Below are 16,081 nucleotides of genomic sequence, written 5' to 3' on the forward strand. Positions count from 1 at the left end.
GATCTAAGACAATATCAAAGGACTAATGATGAAGCATACTATCTGCCTCCAGAAAAAAATAATATTTTGAATATATAGACTGAAACATGCTATTTTTCCACTTTATTTTTTCCATTATTTTTCTTTTATTCATATCTTCCTGTATAAAATGACTAATATGGAAGTGTTTTCCATGGTTTCATTTGTACAACCCATATCTGATTGTTTGCTGTCTCAAGAAGGAAGAAGAAGAGGGGAGGGAGGTATAGAATTTGGAGCTTAAAATTAAAAAAAGTAATTTAAATTTGTTTTAATATAATTGGGGAAAAATAAAATATATTAAATTTAAAAAAAAGAAGGGACCTTGTTTGATGAGACAAGGCTCATAATTACACAATTGCTTATGGTGAGTCTGTCTCCTCTCTTCCTCATCCTTGGGTGATATGTCTCCCAGTCATGTTAGAATTTCCTAATGTATCTTGGTATTTGAGAAGATACAGCTTTTTTTCTTGACTTTATGTCTTATATCTTCCTCAGATGCAGCTTGATTGGGTTATTTTAATTATCCAGGGGCTACTTTCAAGCCATATTTTCATAATGGAAATGAGAAAAATGAAATTAGCTGCTCCAGGTCCAGGTGTCAGTCTACCCCTCCTACCTCCCCCCAAAAGGAAAAAAAAGGATTTTAGTTCTCATTCCATAAGTAAAAGTTAAGGCAGGCTCACTACTACCAAAAATGATTCCTTGCACTAAGCTATCTTCTGAGTTAGGGAAGCCTTTAATTTTTTTCTCCATAGCATCAGAACTTGTATATGTGGGTATATACATATATATGTATATATATATATATCTATTCATGCAGTTATGTATGAGTATACACATATATATTTATACATATATATTAATTTAATATATTGAATGTATGTGTGTATATATATACATATACATGTACATATACATACATACATATATATATTTAAACCTGAGACTACAAGTCTACTTAAATAAAAACATTTGGCCATTTGGTGCAGTAGAGTTGGAGGTAGTTGGAGGTGGACTTAAATCTTGTCTCTGATGCTCATTCACTAGATGTATAACCTTGAGAACATTCCTTAATATCTATTTCAACTTTCTTATCTGTAACTTGGGGATTCCTAATATTTACCTGACAAGGCCCTTGAATGGATCAAATAAGATTGTAATGATATCACACTATTTTATATATATATATATATATGTGTATATATATATATATACATATACACATATGGGGATATATATATATATGTAGAGAGAGAGAGAGAGAGAGAGAGAGAGAGAGAGAGAGAGAGAGAGAGAGAGAGACTTCTTTTAAGGTTTGAAAAGTACTTTACAAATATTATATCTTTTTTCCCCCTCCTAACAACACTGGGAGGTAATTGCTATTATTATATCCACTTTATAAATGAGGAAATTGAGGCAAACATATTAAGAGACTGGTGCAGGGTCACACAGCTAGAAAGTGTCTGAAGGTGGATTTGAATCCAAATCTTCCTGGCTGTAGGTCTGGTGCTCCATCCACTGTGATACCTAGGTGTCTCTTCAAAGTTGTATGTACATGATATTAGTTGTTTTTTTTTTCCCCAAACACATTGTAGATACTTAAGTCCTTTTTGCAAGACTAGGTAAACAGACTAGGAAAGTAAGGGGACAAAGTGAAAGGCTAGTCCCTGACATTTTTTTTTCTTTACGCAAAAGGCTAGTCTCTGATATTTTTACTTTATCTAATTCTGATATTCTCACAGCTTTTCCCCATCCTGAATCTTTTCTTGGGATCAACATCAATAAGAAATTTCTGCTTAAATCTAAGTATCTTCATCAGTCCTCCCTGATAACCTCATTTTAGCCTTTAATTACTTTCTTGCAAGATATAGGAAAGAAGGTGTTTACTTATTTTGTATTTGCCATTTGACTTTTAAATAACTGCTTTCTCACTCTGCTTTCTATAAATTTTTTTCTCCCCACAGGGAGAAGATATATCTAGTTCATCTTTTTTGTTATTATTTGATTTTTTGTTTCTGTTTTATGGGACAACATAGTAAAGTGAACAGATCCTGATTGCGAAGTCAGAAGACCTGACTTCTAATCTTAGACTTGATATACTAGATGAGTCAAGTTGAAGTCACCTTAGGCCTCAGTTTCCCTCTCTGCAAAATGAAGTATTTATATTTAAATACCTTCTGGGGCCCTTCCTATTCTAAATTCATGACCAATTATGCCTGGAAGAAAAAGCATTATGGAAAAATGTCAGAGCTGCATCTCTGGAGCCTTATCTACTCTGTGACAGAATTTTTTTCAACCATTATAACATTTTGTCAGATAACCAATTTTGTTAACTTATTAACTCATTCAAATCTCTCTCCTATTTTTACTGAATTATTTCTGTTTTGTTCATCCACCACACCTTCTATCAGCTAGAACAGACTATTGAACACTTATACTTTTTAAAGAACAGACTATTGAACATTTATACCTTTTAAAGGGTCATGCTCTTTTTTATTTTTTTTACAGTTAAAAACACACTTGAAAATCATTGAATAGTTTTTTCCAGTGGTGAAACTGAGTAATTTCCTCACTTAAGACAGTAAAACAATGCTTTTGTGAGTGTACTTTAAGAGATTCAAAAGAAAAACAAGAGGGGGAAATGAATGGTATTAAAATAAAAGAGTGTTAAAAAAAACCCCAACTATTCACAATGTGTGTTTATTTAACCTCACTGTCAAAATCTACAGGAACATGCTAGCCTGATTGGTGTAAAAATTGGAGTCTATCCTCTACCTCTTTCCATGTGGCAAACAGACTAAAAAAAGAGAGAGTCTTATAGACTAAAGTAAAACAACCTTCTTGCCAAATTTGTTGGAGTTTAAACACTTAGAAGCTGATTATTTCATTTTCCTATGAATTCTTCAATTATTCTCATCCTTTTATAATTGTATTAAAACATCAGGAATGACTAGGAATATGTTTGTTTTGTTAACCTTAAGGATTTTTATATATTTTTTCATCCTCCAGTTACCATGAACTATTTTCAACAGAAAAAAAAAAAATCCTAACGTCCCGCTAATTTAGATCCTATTTGCCAAAAAATCTCAAGAAATAAGACTGGAAGAAACCCCAGGTTAGCAAGCTGTTGCCTCTGTGCTGAGACCTGCAAACTCTTCCAAACCAATCACTGACCTAGCCTTGAAAGGCTCCAATCAGAAACATCCCACAACTTCTCCATGTGAACTCTCCCAGCCCAAGTGTGCCCACTCTCACTGCCTTGTCCCTGCTCATCTACAGCTCTGCAGCTCAGGTCCAGGGTTTGCTCATTTTCTCTGACCTCTTCTTCCAGACTGAGTCTTCTCTCCTCATTTACAGTTGGACATTTTTCCCCCTTCCTCTTCCCCAGGACAGAAGTAGGGGAAAAAAAGCAACTCTTTCCAGTGGCAGGATGGTGAGGGGAGCAGAGGTCTTCTGGCAGTCTTTGTGCTTCTTAATCCCGGGACGTCATCACCAGGTGGGTATGACTGAGGGAGCGGGTGACATTCCGGACCTACCAATCCACTTATTCCTCTGAAAATGCTTCAATGAGGCTTAGAAAACAATTTTGATCCCTTGAATTCTGCCGGCTGAGAGTTCTCCGGCTATTTGTTAGCGGGTCACTAGAGGGCTTCCAAGAGTTAGAAATGGGTGAAATGTGCTTTCCAATGAAACCTAGTCCATCCCATGGGGCTTTTTGTTTTACAGTTCAAAAAAGACGGTTTGTCTTTTAAAACAGATTTATATATTAAGAAAAAAAAAGAGGATAAATGAACTTCGCAAACGTGTATCGCTGTCTAATTTGTATGAATCATTTTGCAAGGAGCATTTAGATTACATTGAAATAGTTGAAATATGGAGTATTCTTGGCTACGAAATATTCTCTACTTACATACTTTAACCTTTAGAAAGTTCTTTGCACTAGTATCAGGGACTTCCACTTTCTTAGAGCAAAGCATAGGACCAGCTGCGCAGGTAAGGCTGCTTCCCCTTTTCCTTCTAACAATGGAAAGAAAATTAGATAAATGTTCACTTTTATTCATTTTTCAATTACTTTTGGAGGTCAGGGAAGGAATAATAGTAGTAGTAATAATAATTTATTTTTAAAAGTCAGCTGAGTTTTTGGGTCACTGGATAGGAGAAAAATGTAGCTGATTTTAGAGGGCATCAGTATGTGACTCCAGTCTGTACTAAGAGCTCCTTTAATATAAGTTAATGAAGAAAATGTCAAGAAACCCTTGTCCATTTAAAATTTAAGTGTTTATATGTAGGGCTGCTACAGACCTAAGGAATACAAAATTATATACCACAAATCTGTCACAGCAGCATGTTAAAAAATTCTGTCCATTATTTGTATCATATATTTTGTGAAACCAAAATGAGAAATGCTTGACAGTCAAATTCTGGACTAAAATAAACGATTCTGGTTTGGCAGTGGCAGTCTACTCTTTGATGTGGATATTCTATTTTAACTTGAATTTGGAAACTGCTTTATGTCATATCTGCACTTGAATCTTGGGTTTTTTATTTTCTTTCTTCTCAATTTTGTTTTTTTCAACAATTAGAGGGTATATTTATGAAAGGAAAAGAGTGTCATTTTCATCTCCTTCACTCTGGTAGGGGAAGAACTGGAGTGGTTTGAGCTGGTGACTCAGTTAATTCTGTTTCCATTCATTCTCAGATACAAATCACATTTCCCTTGTGGAGGCTGATAAGGAACCAGAATCTTGTTGTGGCCAAGTGTTACTGTCATTAAAACATTCCCAGCCCCATCACCAACCCTTTCTTTCTGCCACTACTCATTGGAGAATACTTAGGAATCAAAGAAAGGGGTCTGCTAAGACTGGAAAGCATGGATCATCCCAGCTGGAGCAATTTGCAGGCTTTAAAGTTTCTTCACCATGTGGAAGCACCGGAGAAATGACCTGCCCAGACAAGCCAGGCCAACTCATAAACTGGTTTGTCTGCTCCTTGTGCATCCCAAGGGTGCTGAGGCTTTGGAGTAGCAGACGCCCGAGGACCAGGAGAAATCTGTTACTAGGGACTGCCTGTGCTCTCTACCTGGGCTTCCTGGTGAGCCAAGTTGGTCATGTGTCACCCCAGCATCGAAGGGCCCCAGAAAAGGGGCGCCACCAGAACCTGGATACTGCTGGAACTTCTTTTTTGGAGTTACCCCTGGATGGCACACTGGCTCCCCCTGAGAGCCAAGGAAATGAGACCACCCTGCAACCCAATGTGGTCTATATCACCTTACGCTCTAAGAGGAGCAAACCTGCTAACATTCGAGGTACAGTGAAGCCCAAGCGCAGGAAAAAATATCCCCTGGCTTCCTTATCCCAGAAACAGGAGATATGGACTAAGCCATCTATCCAGCCCCATGGGCTGGCAATGGCAGCAGATGCTGATATCCCTGGGAATTCCCACAGAGACCAGACAGACAGGGGCTGGGGGCATCTTTGGAGACTGGCTCAGGGACCAGACCTCAAATTGCCCAGGACTGCAGAGAGCAACATTAGGATATACAGTGAAAGTGCCCCCTCATGGTTCAGCAAAGAAGACATTAGTGGGATGCGCTTGCTGGCTGATAGTGCAATTGGAAACATCCAAGAACTGCCTTCCCAGACTGGAGTTCGCTTGTTGGTTCTGGGGGGGAACACGAAGAACAAATGGCCGTCTTGTGGCAACAGTCCTTGTGGTTTGCTCAAGAGACCCCTGGACATGAGTGAGGTGTTTGCTTTCCACTTGGACCGTATCCTGGGCCTCAACAGAACCCTGCCCTCTGTGAGCAGGAAGTCTGAGTTCATTCAAGGTAATTTTTTCACATACTGATCTCTTTGCAACTTCTGTCACTCTTGGATAGAATCTTCTCTGCCTTTCCCTTTATTTTTCTAAATGGTCTTCCTTACTCATATTTCTCTTTTGACTAACAGCAACAACAGAAGAATTTCTTTCCATAGAGTTAAAATTCATTAATATCTTAGTATACTATGAGAGTTTTAGAGAAGTTTGATTGTGGAGGGGGGAAAAATGGCTAATTGGGCACCCCCAGAGATCTTAGCCTACTTTTCAGTGGCTTATTAAAGCTTATTTTACCTAATGGTAATTTGAAAAAGGGGTGGAAAGGAAAAGTTGGTACTTACCCTAATCAACAACCCAGGGACAGAGTTTATGGTTTTTAAGTATATTAAGGATTATTGAATACTTTTCCTAATGGAAGAGAATTAGGTTCAACCCAGAGTGCCCTGGATTTGAGCAAAATACAGAAGCAAATTTACTGGCAAGAGAAGTTGTTAACAGACTAAACCATGAAAGAACATGAACAAATTCATGGCAAATACCTTTACTCTTTCAAAGAAGTCATTTTTTTCTGATGTGGGCACTATTTTCACTATGTTGGAGACTTAACTGTGGCTGCCAAATTTATCTGCTTGAGACTAACCTAGTCATGAACTTCTCCAAGCTTAATATATGAGACCTTTTCAATAAATAATTCCTCTCATAACTTTTAATTTTCATTTTATTTTATTTGCTTTGAAAGGCAATAGGGATTAAGTAACTTGCCCATGGTTATACAGCTAGGTAATTATCAAGTGTCTGAGGTAGAATTTGATCTCAGGTCCTTCTGACTCCAAGTCTGGTGTTCTATTTACTGCACCACCTAGCTGCCATTACTTTTTTTATGGGATTTTAGATTTGAAGCTATAAAGGACCTTAGAGTCATATAATTTCATTTTACAGTCGAGGAAATTGAGACCCGAGAAGGTGAAATGGTTTGTCCAAGATCAACCAGATAGCATGAGAAGTGGGATTTGAACCCATTTTTGGGTTCCTGTGTTCCTTTGCTACAAATATTTTAAGGACCAAAGTCACTTCCAAAATGAAGTATTAGAGGAGGCATGTAAAAATAGCTGGACTGGTCACTGACCCTTCTTGCAATCCTTTACTGCATTGTCTTTTTTGTATATATATGAATGTTTGCAAAGTCTTCTACCCATATTGTTCCATTTGATCTTCATTGTTCTATCAGGTAGTAGACTTTAAACATAGGGTAGTTTTCCTTCTTGGAACATTTAAGTGTAATTAAAAAGCAAGAGAATGAATTAGTTTTCCTCTCAAAGTCCCTTTCAGTGCTGATTCTAGAATTGTGATTCTTTTGGAGGAGGGGTGGAACCTCTGTCTGCACATACCATTTAGTTTACTTCAGGAAGGGCACAATAACTGAATATGAAGATAGCTTGAGGTAAATAGCTTGAGGCCTGTCATACCAGGCCATGGTATATAATCAGACCACAAATTTGACCATGAAGTGGTTCCCAAATACTGATTCAAATTAGGATGCTTCTGGTCAACTTTTTTTACTTTTTTGAACAAGACTACACCCAGGGAGTCCACACTGAGTTTGAACTGAGCAAAGTATCCTGGAATAGGTAGGAACAAGTCAGATCTGGGCTCCTCCCTTTCTCTTTTTAATCATCTCCCTTCCTCTTGAGATTCCAATATCACAAATGGAGTAGGTTTTTAATTTTCATGAGGATGGAGTCCAAAACTTGCCTGCTAATGTAGAAGACCTTTGAACTAGGAAGCTTGGATTCAAAAAAGGCACCCACTGAGGAGGCTGTGGGATTTTCTGGCAACTTCAATTCAGTGTATGCTAGAATTATGGAGCCATATCTTGGTCTTCTGACAAATGGGTTTGATTCAGCAAAGTTATAAAAAGCATTAGGATATTTGACTCACCTTGGAACTTAACATTACTTTCTGCTATTAAAACTAAATGAGGATGCTCTAACTGATCTCCATGCCATTCATTCTGTGAAGGAGGGAAAGCTATCATACCTAGGGCAAGTACATTGTAATAGACTGATCAGTGGGAAGACCCTAGTCATGTCATGTTAGAAAAGAGCACCTATAAGCTGAAGGGATATTAGCACTTTCTCATTTTCTACTGTGGATAAAAATTCAGGAATTCAATCAATGAAACAGCAAGCACTGTTTGAGGACAGCTAGATTAGAGCATTGACCCTGAATTTAGGAGGACTTGGGAAATCCAAGCTTCAGAAACTTACTGTGTGACATTGGACAAATCACTTAATCCCATCGCCTGAAAGAAACAAAACAAACAAAAAGCAACCAAACTAAAACCAAACAGAAAAAAAACCTAAAACTAATCATTTAAAATATTAAACAATTACTCTTTGTCAGGCGTTATATTAAACATTGTGGATTTTTTAAAAAGGTACAAAGAGTTCCGGCTTTCAAAGAGCTTATATTCTAATGGAGGAAACGACATATCATGTATTGGAACGTACAAGATGAATCCTGAAAAGCTTTACATTGGCTTATGAGGTGAAGATTTGAAAAGCTGACAAACCTGGGAAACTGCTTCTAGAGAAGGTGGTATTTAAGTTTAGTCTTAAAAGACGCCATAGATTCTACGAGTTTGAAGTGAGGAGGGTGAGCATTCTAAGTTTTCTAGGGAAAACCAATGCAAAGTCCTGGAGATGGGAAATGGAGCATGTCTGAGTAACAGTGAGTAGGCTAATATTTCTGGACTATAGAATTCATTGAAGAAAGTAATGGATAGATAATGGAAAGAGAGCATGTTGTAAAGAACTTTATTATTTCATTTTATTTTATTGTTTTTGCAAGGGGTTAAGTGGCTTGCCCAAGGTCACACAGCTAGGTAATTATTAAGTATCTGAGGCTGGATTTGAACTCATGTTCTCCTGACTCCAGGGCTGGTACTCTATCCACTGCGCCACCTAGCTTCCCCTGTAAAGAACTTTTAATAACAAACAGAGGAGTTTATCTTTGTTCCTAGAGGTAATTAGGAGTCATTGGAGTTTTCTGAATTGTAGGGGATTAGAAGAGTGAACACACTTTAGTAAAATCGCTTTAGCAGTTTTGCACCACATGGATTAGGGTATGGAGATACTTGTGACTGGGTGTCCAATTACTGATAACCTGAAATGGAGCAAAAACTGAGTGAGGAAAGAGGAGACATTAGATGAACAATGTTATAGAGAAAAATAATTCAATCATTTGGCAACTGACTGAAATCTAGGTTGAAAAAGATTAAATGGAGAGATGAGAATAAATTGAGATTTCAAGTCTGTGCATCTGAAATGATGTTTTTTTTAAGAGAAACAGAAGCTTGGAAGAAGGGAAATTTTGAGGGGAAGATGAGCTCTATTTTGAATAATGAATTTGAGGTTCCTCTGAGGCATACTATTCGAAACATACCATTGGCAATTTGTGATAGGCAGCTAGAACTCAAAAGACTGAAGCTAGAAATAGTACTCTTGGAGTCCTCAGAACAGAGATGAAAATCATGTCCTATAGGAGTTGATGAGCTCAACAGAAGGAAGTGAAGAAAGAAGTCCCAGGACAGACTTTTGGGGAATACTCCCAGAAAGCATAGTGTGGATAATCATCTAATAAAAGGAAACTAGGGGGAAAATGGCCAGACAGGTAGGAGAATCAATAGAAAGAAGGGTCGTGAAAATGCTTAGGAGAGGTTATTCAGGAGGAAAGATGGTCAATAGTATCAAAAACTGCAGAAAAAAAGGCAATCAAGATAGGAACTAAAAGAAGGTCATTTGATTTGACAATGGAAAGATTATTGATAAATTTAGAGAAAGCTGATTCAGGTGAGAGAGACTTTCTGAAAGAGATCAAAAGTTGATGATAATAAAGGGAGTAAAGGCAGATTTCTTTTTTTGCTGGGATGTGTCTGAGAAAGGGAGAATAACTTGGGGTAACATTTTAAACATATGGAAATTTGAGCTTTGCTGGAGGCATCAGGGAAAAAAGAGATGGAAGCCAGGACATCAATTAGGAGAATATTGCAATGGTCAAAGGAATAGGTGGCAAAGGCCTGAACTAGGGTAATGAGTAGGAGTGAAGAGGACAGATGTGAGAAATGTCATGAAATTAAAAACAAGATTTGACCATTGTCTGGTTAACTGGGATGATTGAGAATGAGAAGTTAAGGATGACACCAAATTTGCTAGTAGTATCTTCAAAATGAAGATAAAGGAGAAAAACAGATAATTGGGGCAGCAATTTTTAGAGGGAATGTGAACAGAAGTGCATGTGAAAGTTTGGCCTCTGAAGAGAAGGGCCTTTTCTTCATCAAAAATTGGAGAATGTAGGGGTGGCTAGGTGGCGCAGTGGATAGAGCACCGGCCTTGAAGTCAGGAGTACCTGTGTTCATATCCGGCCTCAGACACTTAATAATTACCTAGCTGTGTGGCCTTGGGCAAGACACTTAACCCCGTTGCCTTGAAAAACTAAAAAAAAAAAAAAAAAGACTGGAGAATGGAGGCAAGAATAGAAGATAATGACAATGGCATGTGTCATGACAAGAGATGGGAACAAGAAAAACCTTAGTCTCTGAGAAGTTTGATTATATTATTTGTATTATATTGTCAAGGGTTGGTAAAGAGACATATCAAAGCTAGGTATTGACACTTTATAAAACAATCAATAAGGTCAATATTATCATGATATTTGTGTGCAAATACATATTGATGTATACATAGATGTCTATGGTTACACAGTAATAGACTTCAGAGGTAGAATTCAAGCCTAGGCCTTCTGACTCCAGTCATGGTTTTTCCCATCATACCCTGCTGCCTCCCTAAGAATGAAGATTGTAAATGTAAATTTTAGAATACAGTATTTGTGAGCTCTTTTTATAATTTTCTTCCCATCTTTTGGATAGTTCTTCTTCAATTATTTCCACAAAAATCCTTACAAGCCTTATTTTCATATGGCTGTAACTTAGGATTCTCAAAGACTATGCCAGCCACAAGCTTTTGGTCAGCCCTATAAATCTGGCAAGGCTTCCTATATAGTCTTGATGCCAGGCAGGCAGTCTTTCCTTAAGGGAAAAACTTAGCTAATTGTGGAGAAGTGCATTACCAGAAAATTGGAAACCTGTAGGAGATGTCCTTTTTGGGCCACAGCCCTGAAGTAGAATGTGGAGGAACAAGTCTGCAGAGTATTCAAAAAAGAAAAATGAAAGACACCTAGAGGACTTGGTGAATAGAATCCTGGATCTAAAATCAGGAGCTTCTTAGACCAAATCTAGCTCAGATACTAACTAGATGAATGACCTTAGCCAAATCACTTAACCAATGTCTACCTCAGTTTCCTCAATTGTAAAATGGGAATAATAATAACAACACCTGTTGCCCATAGTTGTTGTGAAGATCAGATGAGATAATAGCTATAAAAAGCACTTAGCCCAGTTTTCTGGCACCCAGTTGGTTTTTAAGAAATGTTATTTTTATAATATATGGCCCAAAACATAGCATATGAATATATCTTAAGTATAGGTTCATACATACAATGTCCACTTACATACATATAATGTCCTCTTCTCTTTTAACCTTTCTTGACCAAGATAGAGAGCGAAGAGGAATGAGGACTAATGTTGACCAGTGGGGGTCCTTGAAGTAACTGAAGCTACATAGGAATGTGCAGGCCAAGCACAGAGCCACTAGTTCAGTTACAGACTAGGCTATGCCTTCTGTCATTGAATGTGCAATTGGATAAAGTCTATGAGGAGTCTGGGATTTTACACTGTAATATATGTATATGCACATAAATGTAATAATACTAATATGTGCATTTTGATTGTTTTACAAAATGCCTTGGCCATTAAATAATACCTAGCTTAGATATGGCTCTTTACCAACACTACAAAATAATAATAATAATAACTAAACATATATTTTAAGATTTGCAGAGGACTTTTAAATATAAAATAGCTCCATAGTCATATATATTGTGCTATATAGTTTACAAAACATTTTATAATATATTAATAAAATAAAATTTACTGATAATCAATAACACAATGTTTAATAATAAATACTTTAAGATTTTCAAAGCACTTTATGATATAAAATAGCTATATATTCATATACATATCTATGATTTGTAATTTTCAAAGAACTTTACACATTTAATAATAATAATGATTATAACTAATATTGACACAGTACTTAAAGTTTTGCAAAGCCTTTCATAAGATAGTTAAATCTATCTATTTACAGATGTCTCTATGATGTTTAAAGGATTACAAAACAACTTGCTCTTAAAATAATAAGGTTCATAGAGTTCTTTAAGGTTTACAAAGCATTTTGCTTATCTTATTATGTATTTTGATTCTCCCAATAACCCTATGAGACATAGATCCTATACTTACCCTCATTTCATAGAAGACAGTGAGACTGAGAAAAATTGTGACTTGTCTTGGGGTACTACAGCTAATAAGGTTCTCAGGCAGTAGTTCTTTCTGATCCTCAGTTCATTACTCTATCTACCTAGATCTTGATGTATCAATAAACACAAATACACACATAATGAAAGTAAGCACAATTCCTTTAAATAGATCATTTTGTGAGAGTTGAGTCCCAGACTTCCAGACTTCATCACAACAGTTAAATGAAAGGAAGATGGAAATTTGTGAAAACTGTTTGGTGTGGGAGGACTCTGTGGTTACTTTAAAACTCATTAGTTGTTTTTTATTGGGCTGACTTCTTTGTGTGTGTGTGTGTGTGTGTGTGTGTGTGTAACTTTGTATTGCATTATTGAACCTGTGATTTCATTGACAATAGGGAACTCCAGTGAGTCAAATTGTCACAATACAATTTTTTAATTTCAGAGAATATCCTGGAGGAAGACAAGCTCAGTTCTTTGCTCAGTCACCCTGTCAGACATTGCTGATTCCAAATCTGCCTTTCTATCCACTGAATCAGCCTCGATTCACCCTTCAAACAACTTCTCTTCCAACATTTGTTTATTTACCAGCTGACCAAAGGAAGTGAAATTCAACCTTAAAGAGGCATTTTAAATTTGATCTTTAAAATGATGAGTCTGCTTCTTTAACTAAAACCATAGCATGGTATAATTCCAGATAGAAACCAGCTTTAGAACCCCCCATGCCACGCAACTGTAACTTTTAATTCTTGTGCCAAGGATAAATGATTTGAAGCATATTCTGTATGGGTGCGTGTGTGCATGGCTGTGTGTTGGAAGGCGTTCTTGGAAACAGATAGTGAAGGTCCAAATGCCACCTTTGATGCTTACTACTTATGTACCCTTGTACCTCGGATAAGCTAATTAACTTTTCTGGGCCTTAGTAAAATGAGATGGTTGGATTAAATGGCCTTAGTGGTCTCTTCCAGCTTTTGATCTCTGATAATATTATCCTTGAGACACCAAAGTCTGTGTTTGCATGGGTGGATAGGGCTGGGTTAGAGAGGAATTTATTTGGATATAGTATAGCTGCCAGGGGAAGAACTGGAAGAACTCCTGGAACTCCTCATTTTAACCACTTTTTATTAATTAGATGCCAAGCCCAGCTATTTCAGACTGTAAGTACTATTAGAATTAGTAATATAAATTCTTTAAATTTCTGTGCACTGGGTCAAATCTTGATTCAGACATCTTTTACAATGTAGATTTCTACTTTAGTATCATAAAGATCTTCAGACAATAGATCCCCTATTATGAAACTGTGCAAAAAATCTGCTTTAACCTTCATACTTTATAGATAAAGAAACTGAGGACTAGAGAAGTTACTTGTATTGCCCAGTTACACATATGGGAAGATTCAAAGCTGGAATTTAAACTCAAGTCTAGTGACTCCAAGTTCAACCCTCTCTACTGCACCTTACCTTCCTTTTTCATCTTTTTTTCTTCATATAAATTTAATCTATTGTGACATTCAATCTGCACAATACTCACAGGCTAGGAAGACAGGCAAACTAATATATAGCTTTGAACACTAATTTTTTGACATTAAGAAAACTATAGATATAGATATAATGAATTATATATATATATTAAAATTTTTATTTAAAGTTTTGAGATCCAAATTCTATTTTTCTTTTCTTTCTTCTTTCTCTCCCTCAGAGATGGTGAGTAATCAGATATAGGTTATGCTTATTTAATTATATAAAGCATTTCTATATTAATTATTTTGTACAATTGAATAAAAGAAAAAATGAAATAAAGTATAAATAACATACTCCAGTCTGTATTCAAACAGTATCAGTTCTTTCTTTGATGGTAGATCATATGCTTCATCATTAGTTCTTTGAGATGATCTGGGATCATTATATTGCTGAGAATAGCTAAGTCATTCACAATTAATCATACTTTATTGCTGTTATTCTGTTCAATGTTCTCACTTCACTATGCATCAGTTCTTGTAGTTGGTTCCAGATTTTTCTGAAATCAGCCAACTTATCATTTCTTATAACACAACCATTATAATCATATACCTCAGCTTGTTTAGCCATTCCTCCATTGATGAACATCCCTTCAATTTCCAATTCATTGACAATACAACAAGTTTTAATATATTAATGCTATATATTATATGTCTAAAGCATATATACATACTTATATGATATTTTATGCATCTATAGGTATAAAATATGCATTTATAGCATTTTGTATATAGCAATATATGATGTTATGGATAATTTTAGTCAAATAATTCCTTTTCTTTTTTTTTTTGATATCTCTGGAATTTAGTTCTAGCAGCAATATTGCTGGGTCATAACCCTTTGAGAATAGTTCCAAATTACTCTCCAGGATGGTTAGAATAATGAAATTTTGGCTTGCATTAGGAAGAAATCAAAACTTTTTCAATAATATTGGTCTGTTACATGTATGGGTCAAGCTGGCCTTTGGAGAGATTCAAATGAAGAACAGTGTTGTTTCTATGTAAATTATGGTTATGATCATCAGATTTTTTTTGGTGTGTTTCTGACAACTAGATAATTTTTTTTGAAAAACAAAAAGGTTTCCAAGTAGCTTGAAATTTATTTAGGAAAAAGATACAACTGACACTGGCCTTGTGAAAGCCAAGAACAGAGGAAAAATAAAATAACCCCCCCCCCCATGAAATATTTAACAACACTGCCAAAGCTTCCCCTTGTAGTCTGTTTGACAGTGTGAATGAATTTCAAGGGATGCTGCTGGGCAGCCTTTAAGCACTCTACTATTATTCATACTCAGCATGGAAGATACATGATGCACATGCTATTTTTAGGATGAGGCTTTATGGCCATAGAGCTGACATGTTAAATGAAGGTGGCTAGTTCCAGGAATTCTGGATGGCTCGACTGCTTGGTTGACAAACCACAGACTCTCCCATAAGTTTCCATTGACAGTCTCCTTGTTTCCTGATCTACCATACACTTTCTTATTATATTAGAAGAGAAAATCATCTTGGGTGTCCTTTTTTCCCCTGCTTTATTCCCCCTTCCCTGATGGGTTCTGATAAAAGTACAGTTAGTTGCTAGGTGAAATTTGAGAAAGAGAGAGTAGAGGAGAGAGGGGAACCTCATAATTTGGTCCAAGTTGTAGGTGAGTCCAGTAGAGCATAGAGGAGGTTTTGAAAATAACCCTGACAAATGCAATACTTTCAGAAACATCCTGGCTTCCAAAAACTTTCAAATTGCTTTGACCCTAAGCAATTTATAGTTTTACTTTGTATATACTTGTCTTCTGACATTGATGATAGCCATACCTTTGTTCTGGGCCTACCTGCTACTCCTTAACATTAGGGAATTGGAGTTATTCTTTTGACTTCCATGTCAAAGCTGATGAATCCAGGCTCTCAAGGAGGCAAAGACTATTCAACAACCCATTAAGTGCATAATGTCTCCATAATATGATTTAAGAATTAGGTGATAGAGCTACAAAAGCAGGAGCAAAATAGTCCTTGCCCTCAAGGAGCTTGAATTCTACTTGGTATGGTGGCATTGTGCAAAAAGTAAACAGAGATGAAAAACAAAGGATATACTAAATAATACAAAGTAAGTTCAAGAGGGAAAAATAATTAATAATTGGAAATATCAGAAAAGACCTTCATGTAAAGAAAAGACTTTGATATAAATAGATTTTTATCTATCTAGTCCAGGTCTCTAGTATGATGATTTGGGGTGAGGAATAGTGGGGGTGGACCAAGGTCGGCATAAGGGCTGTGTCATGTTGCCTTTCTAAAGTGAAATAT

At 36.4% G+C, this 16,081-nt stretch overlaps 1 protein-coding gene across 2 annotated transcripts in view; it reads left to right on the forward strand.

Moving 5' to 3' along the window:
- The first annotated feature begins 3,241 nt into the window (after positions 1-3,241).
- The window catches only part of GASK1B (golgi associated kinase 1B), a 48,894-nt gene continuing 36,054 nt past the window's right edge, over positions 3,242-16,081 (forward strand). The window contains exons 1-2 of one of the 2 annotated variants that reach the window (XM_074229056.1): positions 3,242-3,517; positions 4,721-5,848. In XM_074229056.1, coding sequence (XP_074085157.1) covers positions 4,960-5,848 — 889 coding nt within the window. In that variant the 5' untranslated portion in view covers positions 3,242-3,517; positions 4,721-4,959. Of the gene's footprint in view, positions 3,518-3,548; positions 4,015-4,720; positions 5,849-16,081 lie in introns of those variants that run through there. The other variant, XM_074229057.1, reaches the window with a different exon arrangement.

Source organism: Macrotis lagotis, chromosome 3 (genome assembly GCF_037893015.1).
Source record: "Macrotis lagotis isolate mMagLag1 chromosome 3, bilby.v1.9.chrom.fasta, whole genome shotgun sequence".
NCBI classification, from domain to species: Eukaryota; Metazoa; Chordata; class Mammalia; order Peramelemorphia; family Peramelidae; genus Macrotis; species Macrotis lagotis.